Source organism: Taeniopygia guttata, chromosome 6 (assembly GCF_048771995.1).
Source record: "Taeniopygia guttata chromosome 6, bTaeGut7.mat, whole genome shotgun sequence".
Lineage (NCBI taxonomy): Eukaryota > Metazoa > Chordata > Aves > Passeriformes > Estrildidae > Taeniopygia > Taeniopygia guttata.
This window is the reverse complement of record NC_133031.1, coordinates 1,602,733-1,625,000: the sequence shown is the minus strand read 5'-3', so window position 1 is coordinate 1,625,000 and position 22,268 is coordinate 1,602,733. Positions and strand designations below refer to the sequence as shown.

The window sequence follows — 22,268 nt, the reverse complement described above, 5'->3', positions numbered from 1 at the left end:
CAATCTGCTTGCTGAATGAATTTTACTGACTGGCAGCAGGTTGAAGGAAGGTGAGAACATCAGAAAAGTTTTGTTAAATGGCAATCCTTAACTCCATTTTCATTGGAAAGATCAGGTTTTGGGTCTGCCCATTATGTCTGGAGCCTGTGCTGTACACTGGGGACATGAGAGGCAAGTCTGGTTCCATTTACTCATGGGATTTGAGGGGCAGATATGCTAAAAAGGCAAGGTTATTGTAAGTTTTAGTCCCTTCATGCAAAGGTTATTTTGTACCTCAGAACTCTCTGGTGAGATAACCAATTTTTTTTGTTTGTTTTTTCTTTTTTTCCTTTCTCTTTTTAACACATGAGCTATCAAACTGGTCTCCACAACTAAGTGCCGTGCACATCACTTGTCCTCAGTGTTGTCCTTTTGTAGCCTCCAGAAGGTAAATACCTTCCAACTACTTTTGTAGCCTCCAGAAGGTAAATACCTTCCAACTATACGTATTTACACATGCTAAAAGGTCACAGTCATCTCTGAACAACTCTGTGTGCCTAAAACACTTGGAGCTGTGTGTTCACTCACTGCTGCCCAAGTCCATGCCATACCAGCAGCCTCCTAACTGAGCTGCATGGAAATGCACCACTGCCATTTCTGTAGAGAAGGATATGCCTTGAAAAGCTGAATTTATTCCCAGCTTCAGGGACATATAAGGAATTAGGAATCTGTGTTATCCCTTCACCATGTTTTGTTACCCTGCAATGGGCAGATAGACTGGATTTATCCTGAAAGGTGCTTCAGCCTGGCCTGTTGTAATTAGCCTTAGGTAGATTTTAAATTAGCCCCATGACATCATATCTGGCTACTTCTGTTTTTCCCTGTACTTCTGAGGCATCTTTATTACTTACTGTGCTGATTCTGTGATTTGTAGTTTCTATATTTAGTGGTTTAGAATCTCCCTTTACTGGAATAAGTGTTGATTTCACTGCTTGATCCAGGGGAGAGAAACTTCTAGGGCATGTTGTCATTCCTTGGTCCTGGAACCTCACTGTTCACCTCATCTGCTATTCTGTTGGCAATCCTCTACTTCCTCTGTATGTGTCATTTATACAGCAAACTTTTTGTGTCACATGCAAATCTTTTTTTTTAAGCCTGGTTTTCTACTTACACTGACAAATTTTAATCCATTGCATTGCTTTAGCCTAAGACCACTTCATATTTTTGATAGACTAATGTAGGAAGTAATAAAGTTGCATAGAACCTCAGATAAATTGTGGGGTTTATTTGTGGCTTGTAAGAAGCTTATGTATTCTTTGCCAACATCTGGCAGCTCGGAAGCTTGGGTGGAACTGAATGGAAGTTGCTCTGAGCTGCAGATTGTGTTTGCTCCAGTGCCCAGCAGTGTGCTTGTACACAGGAGTCTTTCTACACACCAGCCTGTCTTCCCTGGGGAGGGGAGGCACCAAAGGCTATTCTGGGAGAGAAGGCTGAAGAGAAAACTGTGGATGGACATTGACAAAGTACTTTTTGCCACCCAGCCTAATCTTGATTGCAAATAACAGGATTTTTCCCCCCTTGTTTGTTTCCCCCCACCCACCCCCAATTTGTTAATGATAATGTTGATTATTACTATTTTGCCACAGGTTTTTGTCAAGTGGGGGTTCTGTCAGTCTTTTCTAAATGCAACTGATTCAACACATCATAGGAAACTTGAAAATAATTTTCTTTTCTCTAGATTTTTTAATTTCTTTTCTGTAAAATGCAGTATCTGCAACTGAGTGCAGTGTATTAGTTCACAACAACTGAGTGAAATAATTCTGCTAGACCTCCTGTGGTTTATAGAAAATATATTGGAACCAATATTAATTGCTTAGCCAACTTGAAGGTAACTCTGGTCTCTGTTCTTCCCTCTCCCAATTCCATTTTTTATATAATCATTCCCATCAGCATTATTTTCAGGTTTTCTTGATTTTTTCCCTCCTAAATGTAAATGCGCCAGGCTAATTAGAATTGTGGGGCAGAATTTTAAAGATGCTCCCATTCATCTACAGTTCAGCCAAAATATAATTAAGCAACAAAGATTACAATGTCTCATGCATATAAATTTTAATGACATATATCCATAATAGTCATGCACCATGGATTAGGTAGTTTTAATATCTCTAACCCTTATTCTGACCCGTTCTCAGATATTTTTTAAATACTTCAGGGTGAGTTATTAGTGGGGATCATATAATTTCTGAGATATTTGTTATGGGAATCAGTTTCTCAGACAGTTGTTTTCCTTGGTTAATCAGAATCACTCTCTCTCCTTTGCCCACTGCCTTCCCTGGGGCATTAGAAAACACAGGGAGAGGGGACTGGTGGCCTCTGGCAGTGAGACAAAGATCAGGCACTGTCCAATTCCCATGGCAAAACACTGGCAAGTCTTTTATTCACTTTCATGGAAGTTATTTCAGAGTGAGACCAGTTATCCCAGTTAAATAGCAGGAAGACTATTTCTGTATAATATCCTGTATTCATTTTATTCAGCATTCCCACTGAAGGCAGTTGTAGTTATTGTAGTATGTTACAAGCTCAGGGATTTTTTCTGGTTGATGGTTAATCAGCATATTATCAATAACTACCTCTTAACGTTATGCTGGCTTGCACTGCTTAAACTTAGTATTATTTTAACATTAAGGAGTCTTACATCTTTCTGTATGAACTACGGGCCTGCTTGGATGATAAATCCAAAGCACTTGTCAAACATATTTCAGAAGTTCATTTCTCTTGCCTTTCCCTTGTTGTAGTGGAAGAACTGTGTGGCCTTTGGGCAGCAGGGTGAGTGTGTGCCTGCCCTCCATGCAGCCAGGCACTGCTGCTGCTGCTCTCATCTCTGCATGGGGACATTGCTCTGTGCTCCTGTGACAGCACAGACCTTTCCAGCATGAGCAGTGTGGCTGTGCCCCTGTCTGCTCCTTTGTTTGGCTATCCAGCACAGTCAGTTCCAGGCTTTATGCTGCTGAGAGCTCTGCTGGGAATGCACAGTTTACAGGCAGCCCAGGGCTTCTCATCCAGCCTGCTCTGAAGCTCTGGGCTTCTGTCAAGCTTAAGATTTGTAGGAATCCTACCTAAGCTGCTTTTTGGCAGAGGTTAATGGAATTAACTGTTCTGCTTTATTTTTGTAAATTAGGCCTCTATACATCCTCATTTGCAAAGCTGTTTCCCGGCTTTCCTCTTCATTTCTCACTGAAGAAAACAATGGCTTTGTCCTCAGGGGGAAGGAACAAATGAATTTTTCACTCATCTCATTCCAATTGTCTCTTTCAACTCAGTGACTTTTAAAAAGTGATGTTTTCTATAAACATACTGTCAGGGTATTCCATGCTGCATGTTAAGCTGGGTAATGAAATATTGCAGCAAATACGTGTTGACTGTGGTTACATTACATGAAAAACCAGAAAGAAATTATCTTTTCATTTTTCATCAAGTGTAAAAGATACTCTGGGATAAATTGAGTTTCACATTGAAAAGGCAGAGAGTTCTAATTTTAATTAATGGCTAAATAATCATGTTAAATGAAGATCAGCCGGCTCAGTGTAAGCTACTTTTTAACGGAACTTGGTTGTTGTAAATCACTTCTGTCTATACTGTGGGGCAGATATTTAAGACTTCATAAGACTTCACTTTCACACCACTAGAAAATTCTACAGTAGTGTAGAAAACTTTTCCACTTACTTCTTCCAACCATGTTTCAAGGATTCAGTGGTACCAGCCATCATTTCAGACCTATGGAGGTCAATAATTTACAGCATTAGTTTTCTTTGAGTCACTAACTTCACCTTCATTTTAATAGGAAATGAAAAGGGGAAGGATATTTCCTGGTGGTTAAGAAATATGGGAAAATACTAGTTTTTCTTCTTTTAAGAGTAATCTGATTCCACTTTTCAGTAAAGCAGCTGTGTTAGGAACTGTATGTTGTCAATCTCAAAAACCATTTTGTTAAATGATCTTGTATAACTTTTTCCTTTTTTCTCTGTGAAGCCCAAGAAGCTGGTTTAGATGAGATTAAGACATGTGCTATAATTACTTCTATTATTCATCATCCTCCTGCAAATTGTACTGGAATTTACAAAGTCAGGAATCATCTTTCACATGAGCCTTGTTTATAAGTGGTCTATGCCTACAGGATAAAGCACTTTCTCTTGCTGTCTAATAAATTGTGATAGTACTGAGGAGCTCAAGCTAGATTTGACTGTATCTGAATGGTGTGGTATATTCATGGCAACAATTACCCAAGAAAATGCTGAAATATTTTCAGTTATTTCAGTGTTCTTGGCAAATACAAGTGAGGTAATAAATCGTCAGAATTATGGCTCAGGAAATGACCAGCTAAACTCTGCAAAATTGGACTTAGGTTCTTAAACCTTTCTCTGCAGGGATGAGCTGTCAGTATTTCAGTGGCTCATCCATAGGGACACCTCCCACTGTCCCAGGCTGCTCCAAGCCCTGTCCAGCCTGGCCTTGGGCACTGCCAGGGATCCAGGGGCAGCCTCAGCTGCTCTGGGCACCTGTGCCAGGACCTGCCCACCCTCACAGGGAGGAATTTCTTCCCAAGGTGGGAGTGGCTTTTGAGCAGCTAAGCAAGGACAAGGGCCCCAAGAATTGCCAAAAGGCAATTCTTGGATCTATTTAATGTCATTGAGACACAGCAAGGAGAAAATTCAAAGATGGCTTGTCTGAGCAGGTGCTGATAATAAATAAATTGCTTATTTGCCGACAAGTGAAGATGGCAATTCTGCTTATAAAGATATTCTTACTTAATTTTTTGAATTATTACTATATGATTTGCAGAACTGGAGCTGCTGCCATTTGATTCCTCTTTTCATTTATCACACAGATTCATTTCTGACCTTTTGTATCTGTGAAGTATCTTCTAGCCCAAATCCAGAAAGATACCCATTTCAGATCTTAGAAGTATGAAGTCTGTTCTGAACATTTATATGAAACAATGAGAAAAAACCATGAAAATAGAAAAGTGACGGATTTCTAGAACTTGAACAGCTTTTTTCAAATTGGCTATTTATGGAATACTGGTATCCAAATGTTCTTTCCTGACATCTTGCTAAGCTGTGTCATGTTACTGGGAGCCTGAGGTCTGTCATCAGTGCACACTGCTATGTTGGAACTGCTTATTTGCAGTCTGGTGGCACACAGGGCCTTTCTGCCTTGGGGCTGTGGGAAAGAGCTGAGCAGGATGAAGTGCTTGGAAAGCAGCAGAGGGTGGGATTCTGTAAGAACCAGGGGAGTTGCTGTGAAGGTGCAGGCCAGCCCAGGACCCAGGGTGTTTCTGTGTCTCTAGGTGGAGCTGAGTTCTTTGTCAGATGGGGTTTCATAGCTCATGTAATCTCATGTTCCCTTGAGGTGCTTGGGCTGAGCCAAAGGAAGGAAATGATCCAGCCTAGCAGTAACTTGTTAAGAATTTGAAAAAGCTCAAAAATTAGTTTTTGAGTGAATCAAAGCCTTGTGTGAAACCCCAAATCCTTCTCAATGTGCTCAGTACCAGGTCTAGCAGGGGAGAGAGAGAAAACCAGATAGTCTTCTTCAACAGTCTGTAATTAGGTCAGTTTAAAGTAACTGTGAAGTTTCATCCTGGAGTGGAAATGATCAGTAAATTCTCCTCCTTGATAAGAGTTTCTCTCATTATCTACTCTGCTAATTTTCCTGAAGGCCTTGGAGACAGTACATGAACTTTGGATTGCCTTGTCAGCAGCAGGGTCTGGCTGAAGGCTCAGTGCTCTTTGCTTGGAACCTGCCCTGGTGCTCTGGGCCTCCTGGCACTGCTCCTTCTCACCTCTCTCCTCACTGTCCTGGTGCTCTGGGCCTCCTGGCACTGCTCCTTCTCACCTCTCTCCTCATTGTCCTGGTGCTCTGGGGCTCCTGGCACTGCTCCTCCTCACCTCTCTCCTCACCTGCTGACCCTGGCAGATCCCCTTCTGCTCCTTTATACCTGCTTGCACTGCTGCTGTGGTTTGCAGCCAGAAGGGTTGTCAGGAACCCTGGAGAGGAGCTTTGCCCTGCAGTTGCTTTTGAAAGCTGACATCGTTAAAAAAAAAAGGAAACCAAAAGCACAGAGAAACGTGGTTGCTTTTTGTTATGCTGAAGATGAAACATCATCAGCTGGATGAAATTAACCAAGTTAGTTGAGGAAGAGATTGGGTAACTGGGTAGTTAAGGCACTGTTGGAACAGTGGTGATAAACTTGAAATCATAGCTCTACCTGCTTTGAAAATAACACATTTAATAAAAAACACCACACCAAAGCCACTCAACAGTCTGTCTCTCTCTAGCTGCCTATCACAGGCACAGCCCAGGGCTGAAGAGCTGATTTTCTGAATAATGTTTCTAAAACAATGTCCGAGGCAGGGGGAATATAGCTAAATGACCTGTCTTCATCTTTGGCCATCAAAACCTCACTGGTGCTTTGTCAGACTAAGTACAGATTGGATCTGGAGAAGGGAATCATTAGCAGTGCTCAGAGGTACCTGACAGACCCCAGTGTTACCTGAGGGAACCCTTTTAAGGTGAGAGCTCTGTGTACTTCTCCTGGGGGTGTCTGCTGTCCCAGCACAGGTTCCTCTGCTCCCCCTCCCTGAAATGCTGATCCTTAGACTCTGTTCTCCAGGCTGGAGGAGAGACCTCAAATGTGCAGGGATTTGGTTTGTCCTAAAAGGTCGTTTTTTTCTATTCTATTCCCAGTCTTCTGTGATTTCAGACTCAGACAATGGTGTCCTGAGCTCCTGTGGACACAAGTGCTCATACGAGTTTCAGGAAACACCAGTGGTTGTCATTACCAGTGTAAGTAAGGGGATCATGTTCTGGCACTGAAGGTTTTTCTTCTTTATAACAGCTTATTACACATTTGAAGGCAACACGAGCCCTGACTAACTCTAGATGTGGGAAAATTCTTCACAAAGGATAATTTGCTCTGTACTGTAATTACTGATCTTGCAATGTTGGGAGGGTGAATTCTAAGGCCAAATAAATAAAATTTTCATTTGTATTACTGTTTTCAGTATTGATGATCAATTAAATAATTGCTCTGTAGTGATGTTTAATTCCAAATATTAAAAAAAAAGGAATGTTATTATAGTGGTATTATCTGGGTGAGTCATGTGGGAGGACTCAAGTTTTCTGACTGCTCAAGAAGACAGGCAGTTTGGCTTGCATACAGATGTAAAATGTTTTAAAAGAATAAGTTTGTGACTCGGGCCAAGAAAGCATTATCACTCATAAATGTGTGGGAAGCTGACAGAACAGGGGTTGGTAATAAGGAATCAATTTTAAGATGCTGTTCTGGAAGATAAGCATGGTTTGGGCAATCCTGATTGTGACAAGAAAATATGTCTTTGTGCAGAGCTCCTGCACAGCAGGTTTGTTCCTGCAAGCAGGATGGATTCCTATTGCACTGCTGACAGGGAATAGATACCTTGAGTTAATCTTCATATTTTATAGATCCTTGCATTTGCATTTGCATTTGTATAATGAGGCAATATAGATCTCCTAAGCATCTTTCTGAGCAAAACTCTCCTTCAGATTTTATTTTTTTTTTTAACTTAGTGGTTTGGCTTTCTCAGAGATTCTGGACATGGAGCCCTTTCTGTAGCTGACTAATAGAACTCTCATTATTCCTTTCTGCTTTAAAGGAAACACTGCATCATTCCTTTTTACATTCCAAGTAATCTTTTAAACATAAATAATAGATGGGTTATAGTCATCCCTGTATTTGAAAGACTCTTGTTTTCACATAGAAATTGCTTCATGTTCTACTGTTGCTACTCTGAACAGTAATGTTGGGTCACTGAATGTATGTTTGAAAGATCATCTGCTTCTGATTGGGAACAAGTGTCACGTATTCCAGCTCTTCTGAAGCTGGGTTTGGAGCTGCTTCTGTGTTATTTCCCTGGAGCTCACAGGACAGTCCAGTCACACCAAAGGAATGTTTCCCCATGCACCAGCTGATACAGCAACTATAGCTGCACTTGAGTACTTAGTTAAATGAAAGCTCTGCTGGCTTATGAGCTGTGCATTAATGCAGATATATTAAAAGCCTTCTGAAGATGTTGGCAGAAATTTCATACTGCTAAATGAGATACAAATGAAGGTTTAATTGCTAAATCCAGATCTCTTCTGCATTATAAAGCTTTTTCTTTGCTCTCTTACTGTTGTAAGAGAAGTACTAGCATAGCATATTAAATTAATGTTTCTTCTGGAAGTTGCAGTGGTAGTCTGTAAGGAGAGCTGCTCAAAACTGTCTGGTAGAAGTTAATGGAAAAATATTCAAAAGCTTGGCAGCAGAAGGATTAACTATGAGCTGCCCAACGTGGCTGGGCAGGAAATGGATGCACTGCCTGCCGTGCCTTCAGTGTCCTGAGCAGCCTCACAGCAGTGGAGGATTTCTTGTCCCAGGGTTGTGTTTAAGCTGAGGGGTGGGCAGGTGTGAGCAGCAGCAGTGCTGGGATCTCCATCTGCTGCCCACTGGGGCAGCACTGCCATCGAGAGCTGCACCCAGGGCACACAGAGCTCAGCCAGGGTCACTGGTACCCAGCACATGAGGCCTTCTCCAAGGCTGAGCACACAGTTCAGCTGGTAGGCATTGAGGAGGCAGCTGTAAAACTAGCCTAAATCAGTTTGTTTCATTTCCCCTAAGGGTCTGTTTAAGGAAATAGTGATTGAGGTGGAGATGGTGGCTGTGAGGGTTGGTTTTGGAAAGAGTAGATGTATGACTTGTTTCCTACACTCCTGGTTTTTAGCATAGATTTAAAGATCCATTTATAATTTCTTTTTCCTTTGAAGTGTATGCAGGACACACCATGCACTTTTGTTTAGATTTATAAAACTGCAGGGCTTTAGTGAGCCTCTAAGGCTTTTGTGCTTCATCTTGATGGACACAGTGCCCTTCCAGAAGAGAAACTGCAGCAAGGCAGAAGCAGAGAACAGCGCCATGCCTGTGTTCTAGTGCAGTACTGCTGTGTTCACCTGCACAGCTGCAGTCACCTGGTTCTTCTAACTCCCTTATGTCTCCAGAAGTGTTTGGATTTCCCTCTTCGTTGTCCTACTTCTCCACTTACTCCGTGCTCTCTCCTCACACTCTTAACTTTATTTTTCCCTTCACTTCTGCTTTCAGAGCTCCCAGGGCCTCTGTACAGACCCAGGAGCTTGCTCTGGGGTCCTGAACCTTGTGTGGGCTGGTGGGGACGTGTGAAGGGGAGAAGGAAAAGAGCTGCCTCCTGAAAGGGGCACAGGCAGCTTGGCTGTGGAGGAGAGAGGCAATGAGAAATAGAAGCAGAGCTTCCAGGGGGCTTTGGAACGTGGGGTCCCCCACCCATCTCCATCCTCCTTTGGTGAGCTCCTGCTTCAGCCTTCCTTGGGCTGCAACTCTTATACAGGTTTCCCTTTCCTTGGGAAAAGGGAGAGGTCACAGACCTTCCCTGCCTGGAGACTTTATTTCATGCTGTAGACTTTAAAAGTGTATTTGTGTAAAGTGTCTGTCATGGTGTTAGCTGTGGAATACCTGGGACGGGGGTAAATTGAGGCTGGAGGGGTTTTGAAAGTAGGGAAACGGCCATTGCAAAAGAGAAACAATGTGTCTATTTTAAATTTGAATAGCTTGGATTATTAAATTTGGATTTGTATAATTACAATGTTCAAGCAGAAAAGTGACGCCACTCCAGGAATCAATTTTACCTTGAAATAACAAAGTGACTTGGAGGAAGTTGTTAGTGGAATGGCTGGAGCTCACTTTGTCACAGAACCATATCAGAAAATGTTCAATTCCAGTATTTAAAGAATTACCCATTGGTGCCCAGTTCTGTTAACCTCTGAAAATCCCAGATGAGACAAGTGGGATTGAGAGTCCAGAAGGCTTAATTTTATTCTCTGTGTGTGCCAATTTTGATTTTACATGTCAGTCTCTCCACAGATACAATTTTAATAGGTTTCTAGATATTTTAATTAAGAACTAGTTGTAAAGCTCTCCCAGCTGTTAATTGAGTCCTACATAAAGTTTCAATAGCTTTGTGAGGTATGAAATTTCTTTTAAAAACTCTTCCTAACCCTTTTCCCAGTATAATTGACACAGTACTTGTCCATTTGCCTATTACTTTGGTCCTTTATTATTGTCCCTGCCTACAGTGTACATTGGATGGATGTTATCTGCACTGGTCCTTGTGCTCAAAGCTTCTTAATAAGATGCTGTCATTTGTGCTGTCTTGTGTTCTTTTGATGCTGGTGAGGTTCCAAAGTGTTAGAATGTATATTATAGTGATTAGGTTATTATTTTATCTGTGAATTGCTTTTGAATTGCTGGGTGAATTCTGGCTGGTCCTAGTGAGTTCTTACAGTTTACTGTTTCAATTTGTTGTGCAATAAAATGTCAGTTCATTTTTGGTCACATTTTCAGCTGCATCACTCTTTCATCTATGGAAACCTCCCAGCGATTTTCTGTACTAAATGTGCAAAAGATCCATCTGGTTTTTGTACAGTCACTGTGTTTTCTGTGGGTAGTCCAGCTTGATCCCACAGACTTTGGCAGCCATCCTGCTCCTGACGTAATGATGAAGGTGTGTTAAAGATTATTGCAGTGCTGCAATTCTGTCTACTTAAAGCCTTTTGTGGCCTGTCATACTGTGTTTTTTACAACTAGCTTGCCATGGTTTATATTCATTTCTGTTACATGCATATGCCATGATCTCTTTTGAGGCTGTTGTTGGTAATACCCTCTCCTAACCTGCCTTTCCAGCACAATGCTGGTTTGCTGTCAGCCTTTCAGCAAGGTGCTTTGAGGTGAGTGGTATATGCTCACCTCCTAGTATGCTGTGCTTACATAGCCTTCCCATACTTTCCAATACCTAACATTTGAAATTTTGTTTCTTTGAAAAAGCTTTCACTTTTAGTTATAGCACCTTTTTAAAATCAAGTGGAATTTTTTTAAACTTTTGTCTACTTTAGAGATATTGAATGTTACTGTATCAGGGTCTCTCTTACAGACTGCCTTTTGGTAGTCATATTCTTGATGAGGACCTTGACACTGCTGTGACTGTGTCACAAGGTGGCTTTTTGTAGTGGATCCCCTATTTGACACTCCCTGAGGTCAATCTACAGATCATATTTGTCACACAGCATGTCTGAAATAGCAAAACCCTACCATTACTGCTGTTTTCCTGTGCTAGCAATCATTCTAGTTTCTCTGGGCACAACAGGGTTGCTCTTCTCAAATGAAAAAGATTAGATTGTCCTTAATAATGTATTTTTCCTGTATTTGGACATGGACTTGGTGTTTCATAGAGATTCTATTTTTCTTGTTGGTACATTTTACCAAGCTCTGATATGATTCTAAGATATTTGTGATATGATTTCTTGACATGATTCCTGTACTGACATGAGTTTTTGCATTTTTTATATCCTTTATCTGGATACTAAAGTACCAATAATTATCTCTTTCCTCCAAGTGTTTGATATTATTCAAAACATACTTACAGGTAGGTGTTGTAGTCTACCCATCTCTTTTTTAACCTCCTCAGCATTTGTATAGAAACACATGGATATTTGGATAGGGTTTTTTTGTCTTCTGCATCTTTCGGAAAGCACAACTTCACCTTTGACTTTGGCCAGTGGGTTTTCTACCTATGGGCCCGTAGACAGACAAGGAAAAGGAGACATAAAGTCTCCCCACATGTGTCTCTTTCTCTGGGGGTTCTCAGCTGGTTTTGCAAGTGTTAATATTCAGATGAATTTTGCAGTCAGACTGGTGAGTGTCTGTGCTTTATTAGGGGTTTATGTTATGGGAGTGGGTGACTCGAATTTTGTTTCACTCAGCAGCTTAAATCTGTTCTTGAATCAGTATTAGTTAATATTTTTTTGTGATGGATTTTGAGCTTAGCTGCAGACACAGAGGCTGAAGACTTGCCCTGAACCTCATAAAGACTGGCCCTGAACCTTGTGGGAAATGCTGTTTGTTGACAGCATTTGATACATTTTTGGTACTATTCCGGTTTCACTTTAGAAATACAAGGCAAGTGATACAAGGACAAATGGGAACTGCGGTATTTTTCGTGAGGAAAGAGAATGCTTCACTGGCTAGTGAAGGATAAGCCCTAAACAATTAGGGTAAAATGTTTTTCCATGCTGCTTTGCTCTGGAAGCTTGTCCAAATCACTTCCCAAAATAATGGTAGCTGTTACTGTCAATAATGTATCATGGAGAGAATAATGCAAGCAAATCTTCAGTCTTGCTTTTGCAGTGGATGCCTAAAGCTGTATAATAAAATGGGATTTGAGCAACAGCAGATTTTGGACTCCTATGTCAATCACATCCCCTCCTTTCTCTCTCCACCAGATGCTACTTTACAAGTATGTAACATTTTATGTGCAAGAAGAGAGCAGCTGATTTATTACAGAAATGAAAGAATATTAAACCTTCCACAGGGCTACAGCCTTAGCACAAATACACCTAATCCTGATCTGATAATAGCAGGCAATGAACTCACAATATTCCATATTACGTTAAAATTTCTGTAACCTAGTTCCAAATGGTTTTTCATTTAAATTTTGTTTGCTTAAGTTTATTACAGAAAGTAAAAATAAACCCCGTTCTGATAGCACCTGCAAGATAAATATTGCTCTATTTCTTTGTAAATAAAGGCCTGCATTTTATTACTGTGAAAATTGCTGTACTTCTGCCTTTGCACATCAGGCAATTTTCTGAAGCTTCTCTCAACAGGTATGTAATAATGGCTTGGTATGCTGGTATATTTTGTAAATATACATCTACAGATAATGAAGTACATTAAGAATGAACACTACATAGAACTGTGAAGGGAAAACGTATATGGACAATGTTCAAACCAGAGGTAAACTTCTAAATCCCTGTTTTAGCCACCTAAAGGGAAATTGCCAGTGGAAACCTGAATCTTTAAAAAAAAAAAAAAACCCTAATGAATTAGTCATCTAAATTTTACTTCAAAAACATCCATCACTTTGTTCAGCTTGATGGAACGAAGCAAGACTATTCATGCCACTAGGATGATAATGTGTCTCATTTGTGGACTTGTATGAGTGGATGACAGTAGAACTTTCCTAATTAAGGGAGGAGTTTGTTCCCATGAAGGTCAGGGTGGCTGCCTGTCCTTCTGCCCCTCAGCCCTGATGCCAGCACCACACTTCTGGAATAGCAGGGACAGTGCCCAGCCCAGGGTGTGGTGCCCGGCTACTGAGCACTCAGGCCAGTGTCTTTTTGTGGAGCAGCATTCCAAACAAGTTCTGTTTGGATTGTCGTGCCAGGAAGGTATCTGGGGACACCATTTAATGGTATTTAATTCTTGTGGTTAATAAGCAGTGGCTTCTGGGTATATATGTGTAGGGTGTCTGAGAATATGTTTACTTAGTGTATGTTCATCTGTGGTGTATTTATTTGTGGGATAAAGAGGCCATTTTTCTTTTTAGGGAAAAATAGCTCAGATAAGACAATATTAGTTTTTTCATAAGATGGTGTTTTAATCAGCTAAACAAAAAATGTGACATATTTCATGTGTGTTTTACAACCAGATATTTTGCATGTTATATTTCTTCTCTTTTCAGTATATTCGGGAGGCAGTCATGCATGGATTGTTAGAACAACAAAAATTACTTGAAGTAACTCTGCCTTTTTCTGAACATTTGCTATTCTTGTAAACCTGCATGCTGTTTGTGTCTAGTATTACACGCACTTCCATTTGCCAGCCACAAACAGATCTTAATTTCTGCAATTTACACACTTTTGCATTGTACAACAATAAAACCCTAATTAAAACTAATTCTACACCCATTACTGAATGATAGTTTTTAGCATGATAAATCTCAAATTTCATATGAGGGGCAGGTGAAAGAACTGCTGACTGCGTTGTGCCTGTGGAACGACAGCTCTGTGATAAACCCCACAAGGTTTAATCTGGTGTGTGAAGCTGAAGAGAACAGCTGGATCTTTACACCCTGCAGAGCCTCAGTGCTCTGTAGTATGTCTAGGCTAGTAGAAGCATGTCCTGTTATAAACTAGCACGAAGCATAGTTAAATCAGAAAACAGCGAAATTAAGGATAACGTTACAGGCACTGCCTGAACTTGGCATAGAGAGAAATTCTGAACCGCTGCTGGGAAGTCCAGTGCAAGTGTGTTTCCTGGGGGGTGGTACAGCAGATACCTGACTGACTGCACCAAGCTGCAGTTTATCAGTCTCCTAAACTTCATTTTGAGGGGCTGTGGTAAATGGGGGATGGTAACTACTGCTGTCTTAGGTGCTTTCAAGTAGCACCAGCCCAGAGAATATTTTCTTTCTAGGGCAGCTCTACCACAGCAGCTAATCAGTGCTGTCTGCCAGGGTAAAGAAGAGCACATTGACAAAATTTATTTGACTCAGACAGCCTTTGCTAGCGTTCATCATAAGAGGCTATTTGAGAAGCTAAACGTTGCTGAAGTGAAAGGGGAGCTGCTCTTCTGTTGTAGAAACTGTCTGGAGACAGAAAACAAGAGAAGGAATGAGGTGTCAATTTTCCACATGGCAAAAGGTTAACAGCAGGGAGCCCTCAGGTATTCAGGTTAGATTCATGTGCTGCAAGATGAAGTCTCTGGGAAAGGGAAAATGGCAAAATGTGCAAGTAATATAAATTGTTTGGGTCAGTCAGATCTAGGAATGCAAGCAGGACCTTCCAGAACTCAGCAAAGCTACGTGAACAAGGACGAGTTTACCAAGCAGAATCAATTCACAAATGTGAAGTATTGCCTGTTGGCAATGGTAGGAATCATTTTAACCATAGATATCTGCTGTTAATATTTATCAAAGTGTTATCAGTGAAAAAAGAGTATGTTGTGTCCTTCTGGACACAGTTCAAAAGGCTTGTTAAGAGTACATTAATAATGCCTTTGTGTAAATATTTTGCCTTTTATTCTTGAGTTTGTGGTCAATTCTAATTACCTATTACCAAGGAGGATTAGTTGAAAGAAAAATGGTTTGGAGTTTGCTGAGGAAAATGTTTAGGAGCATTTGATTCAGGGGAAAATGAATTGATTTTAAAATGGCTTATTAAAATATTTTTATTCACAGTCCATAATTCATCTGTAGAACTTGCTGCCAGACCACAATGATGGTAAGGTTTTAGTGGAAATTCTGTATAAAAAGATTTCATTTCTCAGTATGTAATGAGAACACTTACAGGTATGTTATTTGAAGTATACATCATGATCTGCATTCCTGCATGGGTATGTTAAGGGCTGAGACATCATTTTCTAACTATGGTGAGCTGTCTTTTTTCTTCTGGGTTTTTTTGGTATGTGTTTGTTTCTCCTTGTTATACACAGGCTGCACCCAGTCAGAAAGCTGCTAGGCATGTCTGATACGACATTTCCTACTGTGATTGTGATACCCTTGGTTCAGGAGAAAGCACAAACAGTTCAATGCCCTGTGTATAAATTCCTTCCTTTGTGAGGTGTTGCAATTGTCTGTGCTGATGCAAATACATCCTTGCAGTCAAGGTAGGTTATTGTATCGTGTATCGTCATGATCTGAGCTTTTTAAACAGAGGCACAGTGGAATGAAAACAATTTTCCTGTTGGCATCTGTTCTGGTTTGATTCTAAGTTTCTCCAGGGCCACCTCTCACCCTTTGTGATGCTAGTGGGGTCACCAGAAGCTGGATTAGAATTTTTAACCTGTAAAGCACAGTTTATACCTGCCCATCATGGGGAAAAGCAGCCTTTGGCAGTTTGAGCCCACCTGGGAATGTAGGAGAATTCTCCTAAGCTGCTGCTGTGGAGGATGTGGGGTACAAGGTAGGGTAGCAGATTCCTAGGTGTAGTCCAGTTTTGGACACATCTTTCCTTTCCACACGTGTTATTAGTGGTGCAGTAGTGATGTGGTCATTACCAGGCGGGTCACTGATTATTTTCATTTCAGCTGGATTTCATCAGTTTATCATGGGCAGGTATGGTCAGTGCTACTTGCTGTGCTGATGTAAACACTGGGATAAAAGTGGGTTATGTTTTAAGGAGGGGGTCTTTTTAAATGATTATTGATTAGCATCAATATGCTTCTGCTAAGTCATCATGGGGAGGACAAATATGGTTAAGCAGTGGAATGAATTTTGTCTGGCACTGTGAAAACGAAGTTATTATTTCTACTGACATCAATTAAAAAGCTTATTAATAATAGATTGTTAAATGAGAAGTATAAAATCTGATTTTAGTCCCTATCTCAATTTTCAGAAAGTTCTCATCTGAATAGACATTCCCAATAATAATTTCCCAACTTTGTGACTGTACATAAATCTCTGAGCAATCAGATTAGGAGCCACTTTAGAAAAAACAGCCATAATTCACCAAGTGGAGTAAGTATTTTAAAACTGTTAAAATGAAACCCTCTATTTATTCTGGTGGTGATGATTGCTAGTATTAATCTTGTGAGAGTTCTGGCTTGTTTATGTTGTTGGAGGTGATACAATGCTGTTCCATGCAGTCTTGCTCTGCTGTCAGGCATTATGTTTCTCTAAAGTCCTGTAGGCCACCATCATGTTTTATATTTGACACTGGAGGAGGAGAGCCTGCCAAACCACAACAGGCTACGTGGTGATTATAAGCACTGAGTAATTGTATTTTATGGCTTGACAGTCTATAGGTTTCAAGCAACATTTGTGGAAGTGTGCTGTTATAGGATTAAGGTTATATTTTAGTTTAGAAAATTCTGTACCTTTCTGCATTTGGATGGAGGTGTCTGCTCCCTTGCTGCTGCATGATGCTGTGCTCTCATTTCACATGACTCATGTCTCCCACCCAGCTTCCACTTCCTTGTGAGTAAGAAAACAATCAGTAAAATAATGGCTGTGGGGGACTGAGCATCTGCTTCCAGTGCTGCTGTGGCCTGAAAAGAACCCCATTTCTGTAGAAATGGCATTGGTAATGTCTTGCAAAGTGTTTCGAGACCCTCTAATGAAAGGTGCTTCAACATTTTTGATGATGAGATACTTTGAAGAGTGACATTTATTTCTAATTAGAACTAAATAATTCTATTGTTGAAGCAGCTGAGGAGAAATGTTATAATATTTAATTTATTAATTGATAGATAACTGGCTTGATGAGCTGTTTATTCCAGTTTGGAATTACTGGAAACATTTTTTTTTTTCCGTATTTAATACTGAAACTCCAAATAAGGAAATATTTTCCAAGTTGATTGCTTTAATTTCTGCGTTCACCAAGCAAAGCAATGAAAGAGAAGAGATGTAGAGATCCTATAGAGGATATAATCTGGAAGAAATCTTTATGTCCCTGTGTACTAAGTCCTGAGAACATAAACAAATTGAAGGTTAGCAAAGTTCACAACAGATATTTGGCTCACTGGGGGACTGACTGACTTGGAAAAGTGAAAATAATTTGGTGATTTTTGGCCTCCTTTGGTTTGGAAGGAAGTGGTGGGCAGTGCCCTGCCTGAGCAGCACTGCCTGCATCCTGTGCCAGGCCTTCCCACCCAGAGCAGGAAGCAGGAATGGCACTGGAGTACAAGGCTTGCAGAACTTACTGGGAGTCAGCAGTCTGCAACACTCAGAAAAACCAACCCTTGTCACACTCTGTGTTGACTCAAGGCTCTTTTCCCTGAGAAGAATCTGGGACAAGACACAAAGTGTATTATTACTTGTTTTTCACCTACAGGTCAAGGTGGCCTGAACTCCCCAAGGCTGATGTGTAGGAGATGTAAAGAATCAGTGGTGCCACCTTCCTTCCACTGCAGACTGGCTGTGGCTCTCTGGTGCAGTTTTGCTGTGTAATAGGAATGAATGGCTCTTATTTAATCAGTCAGGCCTTTGATAAACAGAATGCAAAAAGGGCTGTTTATGATGAAACCATCCTTCCCTGCACTGCTGCCTTACCTTGCACCTTGTACTGTCTTGAAGTTTTGTAAATCTTAAACAAAATGAATCTGTAAGTTGAATAAGGGACCCCAGTTTTAACAGGAGTGATGCTGCATGTCTGCTCAGTGTAATGCATGTCTGTGAGAGTGCAGGTGAAGTGCAGCTGTTGCTGTAGTGCATCTCAGTGTTCCTGTGCAGCTCCTGAGCAGGAGCAGCTGTGTCCCCTCCTGTGTCCCTGGTGCTGCTCTGTGCTGGCAAGGGAAGGCTGTGCTGCAAAGCTGATGCTGGGGGGAGTGGATTTGTGCAGTCACCACAAGTCAAGCTTATTTAGTGAGGAGGTTCCTAAATGCTAAGGTCTCTTGTCAGCGTGACACTACTGTCCTGCTTTCATGCCAGTTATTTACAAACTGCAGCATATGGGAGTCTGTGGAATTCAGCTCACCTTTGGGAATGCTCTGCTCTATGAATGATGTATGAAGGGCAAACTTTCTGAAACACCCTCATGACTATGGTAACCATACCCTCAAAGTCCTTGGGCCAGTGGGTTCTCACTGAGCTTTCTCTTGGGATTTTGTGGCACATTTGCCCTTTGGTAGGTGTTTTTGTCTTGACCTTTAGCTTTTGTCTTGAGTTTCAGTGGACCAGTTTGAGTCAAAGAAAAGGGGAGCACGAAGGTACAAGAGGGATTTCCTGCTTTTTAATAGCAATAAGGTTTTCTGCTGGGTTCATATGGGTGATAGAAACAAAGATATGAATGTACTGTCCTAGCCATCCCTCCAGCCTTGATTCACCTTATCCATTGACAAGAAATCCAGTGTTGGAAAGACAGTCAGGTGTTGCCTATTCAGTGTGACTTGTTGGGAACTTCCTGAACTGGCCACTATCAATCCAGGAGGTATTTCTTTGTTACAAAAAAGAGAAAGCATCTCTCGTGCATTTACTTAAACTCAAGAAAAAAAAATTATTAAATCCTTTGAAATAAATTTTGCATTAGAGCAAGGAGAAATGACATGAGGACTCAGGAAAAGCTCTTTTAACTTATGCTAAACATTTGCTGCTTTGCTGTATTTTACTCCAGTCTAAACTGTGCAGCCCTGAAGGCTGCAAGCCTGAAACTAAACTCCTGAAATTATAAAAATGTAAAATAAAGTGAAGGTTAATGGTCACTGGCTTCTTTCCCACAGGCTCTGCAAGCTTTGATGGGTGGAACACTAAGAGAATAGGAAGGCATAAGGCAGTTATATATTGTTGCTCTTGCAGTCAGTACTGTCAAGCAAAACAACACTTGCTAAAAAATAACACACCTGCACTGACAGTTATCCTGGGAAAGCTGCTCTCGGAGACCCTGGGACAAGCTTTGTCCATTACACACTCTTAAACAGAATGAAACTAGCAGAAAGGGCATGTGTCATGATTCTTCAGTGGCCTGTGTTGCTTCAGGGGCATACAGAGAGTGTAAAGGTGTTTGCTGATGTTATCAGGCTGCCCTCAAATCCCTTTCAGTAGGATTCTGCCAGTCCACTTTTGCAAGAGGAGCTCTAATGAATTTGCCCATTGGAAAGAAAAATACGGCTTTAGACAGCAGCTTCTTTTCAGTATTTTGGGAGGAGGCTCATTGGAAAGGTAAATGTAAAGCAGATGAGACCTAAGGTGTAACCTTTTTCAGAAGGATGCAGGAGCTGCCAGCTTGCTGGAGACTTCCAGTACTGCTTGGAAAAGATACACAGGCAACCCAGTGAAGGTATGTGACTAGAGCTTTTGAGTTAGGGGCATGAATCAGAGAATCATAGAATGGGTTGGGTTAGAAAGGCCTTGAAGACCATTTCTTTCTATCCTCCTGCCATGGGCAGGGACACCTTCTACTGAATGAAGTTGCTCACAGCCACATCCAACCTGACCTTGAAACAGAGGATAATTTCAGATTACTGCCACATATTATCTGGGAGAATGACCAACTGCTCCAACACGGGAAGGAACTGACTCAGGTACAGTCAGAGCTGAAACTGAACTAAAGGTGATTAAGTTTCAGGTGTCTGTCCATATGTTTTGCCATTATTGGCTAAATGAGCTTTGTAATTATCACAGCGATTTTATGATGTGTAATAGAAATAGAGAGGGGCTGTGTTTTCAAGTAATTTTGACTGGTTGACTTTGAGGCATTCCTTTCTTGAGACTGTTTTCCAAACAGTTTAATGCCCACACATCTGCACAGATTTGCAAACCCCCTCTTGCTCTCACTGGCATTAGCATGCAGCACCACTGCAGTGTGTTAGCAAATGCTACATTGCAGGTGGGTTTCCACAGGATTTCATTCCTGCTCCATCTACTGCCTGGCACAGGTTTTCATCAGCTCCTGCACTTCACTGCTTACTCTTTCCCTTCAAAGCTGTTCATTCATTCAGTAAAACTGGACATACAGATTTATGCTGGAAACCACATGTGACACTCTCTGTGTCTTGTTTGTGTTGGGGATGCAGAGAAGTGGAAGAGGAAGCATTAAATTGTATAAAATAGGTATTAAATTGAAAGAAGGTGCAGGTAAGGGGCATAGGCTACAGATATTCAGAAAAAATCTCTACAAAAAAGTGTTTTCTTTGAAACCTTTTAAAAAGGGAAAGATTCCTTGTTCCAGCATGTAAATCTCTAATTAAATCCTGAAACAACCCTATTAAATAGACACGAAGTGTTCTGTGGTGCTGAGGAAAGGGATCATGGGTTATCCAGCTGCAGCTCTAAGAGCCTGTTATAAGCATGCATTTTAATGAACCCAGCAGCCCCAGGAATGCTGGCTGTACACTGCAGCATCCCTGCCTGCCTGCAAAACTGCCCCATCCATACACAGAGCACCTCTATTTGCACAGGCCTTTTCAAGTACATTTAAAAAAATCCATTTGGGAGGGATTGATTAATAATTAAGGTATTGTGGAATTAATCTTAGGCAAATCTGCTTCCTTTTTGCAGTGTAAGGAAATGTCTCGATTGTCATATCCATATAGTGACCCAATAAAGCATTAATACCAAAAATTTAATTCTCTGTAGCTAATCAGCATCCTGTTACAGCAGGGCCATCATTTGAATTAGATTTTGTTTTCTCATGCATAATAATTTTTGAACATTATGTTAATTTTCACTAGAAGTTGATGGGATAGAGTTCCTGCCGAGGGTACAAATATTCCAGACTGCTTTATTTATTGTTTTGGGTTTTTTTTTTCCATGTTTGAGTATGAATCACTTCTGTGTACCTCACTTTATTTACTTGATCAATGAGTGTTCTCTGTGGGGGGAAGCAATTGTGAAAATGTCTCTAACATTTCTTTGTTCCTGGAAGCTCACTTGCTGCTGGAGCTGAAGTTGTAAACAAGGCTTTACAGGGGCACAATGCGGTAGAAATTCAAGGGCACCTGGTACATTTAAATGTAGCTCTTGGATTTTCTTTTTCTTTCTGTGAAATATCTAATCAAGAGAGGAGAGGAGCTCAGACTGAAGGAAAGAAAGGGACTAGACTGGGAGAGAGAAATCTAAGGAAGAAATCAAATAATGATATTTTTCCTTTCAGTAAGAACTAAGCCTGATCTAGGGGTTTTCTGCAACTGGGATTTTCCCTTAATAAGCCTCCCTAAGGTTATAGGCAGAGATAGGAAATACTGTAGTCTGTGAAAAAGATCAAAATTCATAAATCCTGATGTTACTTAATTGAAATTAAATTTACAAGTTTTGGATACCAGGGATATATTCCTTTAACTCTCATGGTCTCCCCTATCCTGCTGTAGTACATCCTTAGTTCTGTAAATCTCTTTCCAGTGCTCTTCTGAGCTAATTTTAATAGGGGATCTATAAAAATTCATTACAAAAATACATAAGCCCAGGCATGCTGTGCAATCAGCCATTAGTGTTCGTCCTGTTTGATGACTTAAAATGCCAGCAAGTTAAGGTGAAGTACCATTCTGGCAGTATCCCCTACTTCAGGATAGGGGTACTCCTGGGAGCCTCTGGCTTAGGGAAGGAGGGCACCCATCGCTCTTGGAGGTGCCTGTCAAGCCCCACTTATGTATACAAGCACATTTACAAGCAAACAGGATTATTTTGGTATCTTTCTCTGTTGATACTGGGGTGTTGGCATAAATGTGGGACACTTTCAGAATATGCACTGGGTGGAAGTAATGAGGACTTGTAATAAATTCTCACTACAGGGTCTGCAGGAGGATTTTCTTTTCATCATCTCATTAACGACTTAGAGCCATTAACAGCTTAAAGTGCTGAGTAAGGATTTACATTTAATTTAAGTCTTTTCTTCTTAGCTGACAAAATGTATTTTACAGACTTGATGGATGTAATTAGTGTGATGAAGCTTTAAAAGAAATTAGCTTGGTTAAATTT

General features: G+C 40.8%; 2 protein-coding genes and 1 long non-coding RNA gene across 9 annotated transcripts in view; 1 reads left to right on the top strand and 2 right to left on the bottom strand.

Annotated features, from left to right (window-relative positions):
* CTNNA3 (catenin alpha 3) overlaps window positions 1–22,268 on the top strand; it is a 419,154-nt gene that overhangs the window by 163,211 nt on the left and 233,675 nt on the right. The gene's annotated exons all lie outside the window — the stretch shown is intronic.
* Window positions 1–22,268, bottom strand: part of LRRTM3 (leucine rich repeat transmembrane neuronal 3) — a 95,123-nt gene that overhangs the window by 60,217 nt on the left and 12,638 nt on the right. Inside the window, exon 3 of one of the 6 annotated variants that reach the window (XM_012574367.5) lies at window positions 3,703–3,753. The exons of 4 other annotated variants lie outside the window; for them this stretch is intronic. In XM_012574367.5, coding sequence (XP_012429821.1) covers window positions 3,748–3,753 — 6 coding nt within the window. In that variant the 3' untranslated portion in view covers window positions 3,703–3,747. Of the gene's footprint in view, window positions 1–3,702; window positions 3,754–7,561; window positions 17,800–22,268 lie in introns of those variants that run through there. One more of the 6 variants, XM_041717191.2, reaches the window with a different exon arrangement.
* Window positions 334–3,696, bottom strand: LOC140684404 (uncharacterized). Its single transcript, XR_012056626.1, has 2 exons — window positions 473–3,696; window positions 334–435 (listed from the first exon to the last, which is right to left on the bottom strand). It is a non-coding gene; the product is annotated as an uncharacterized lncRNA (long non-coding RNA).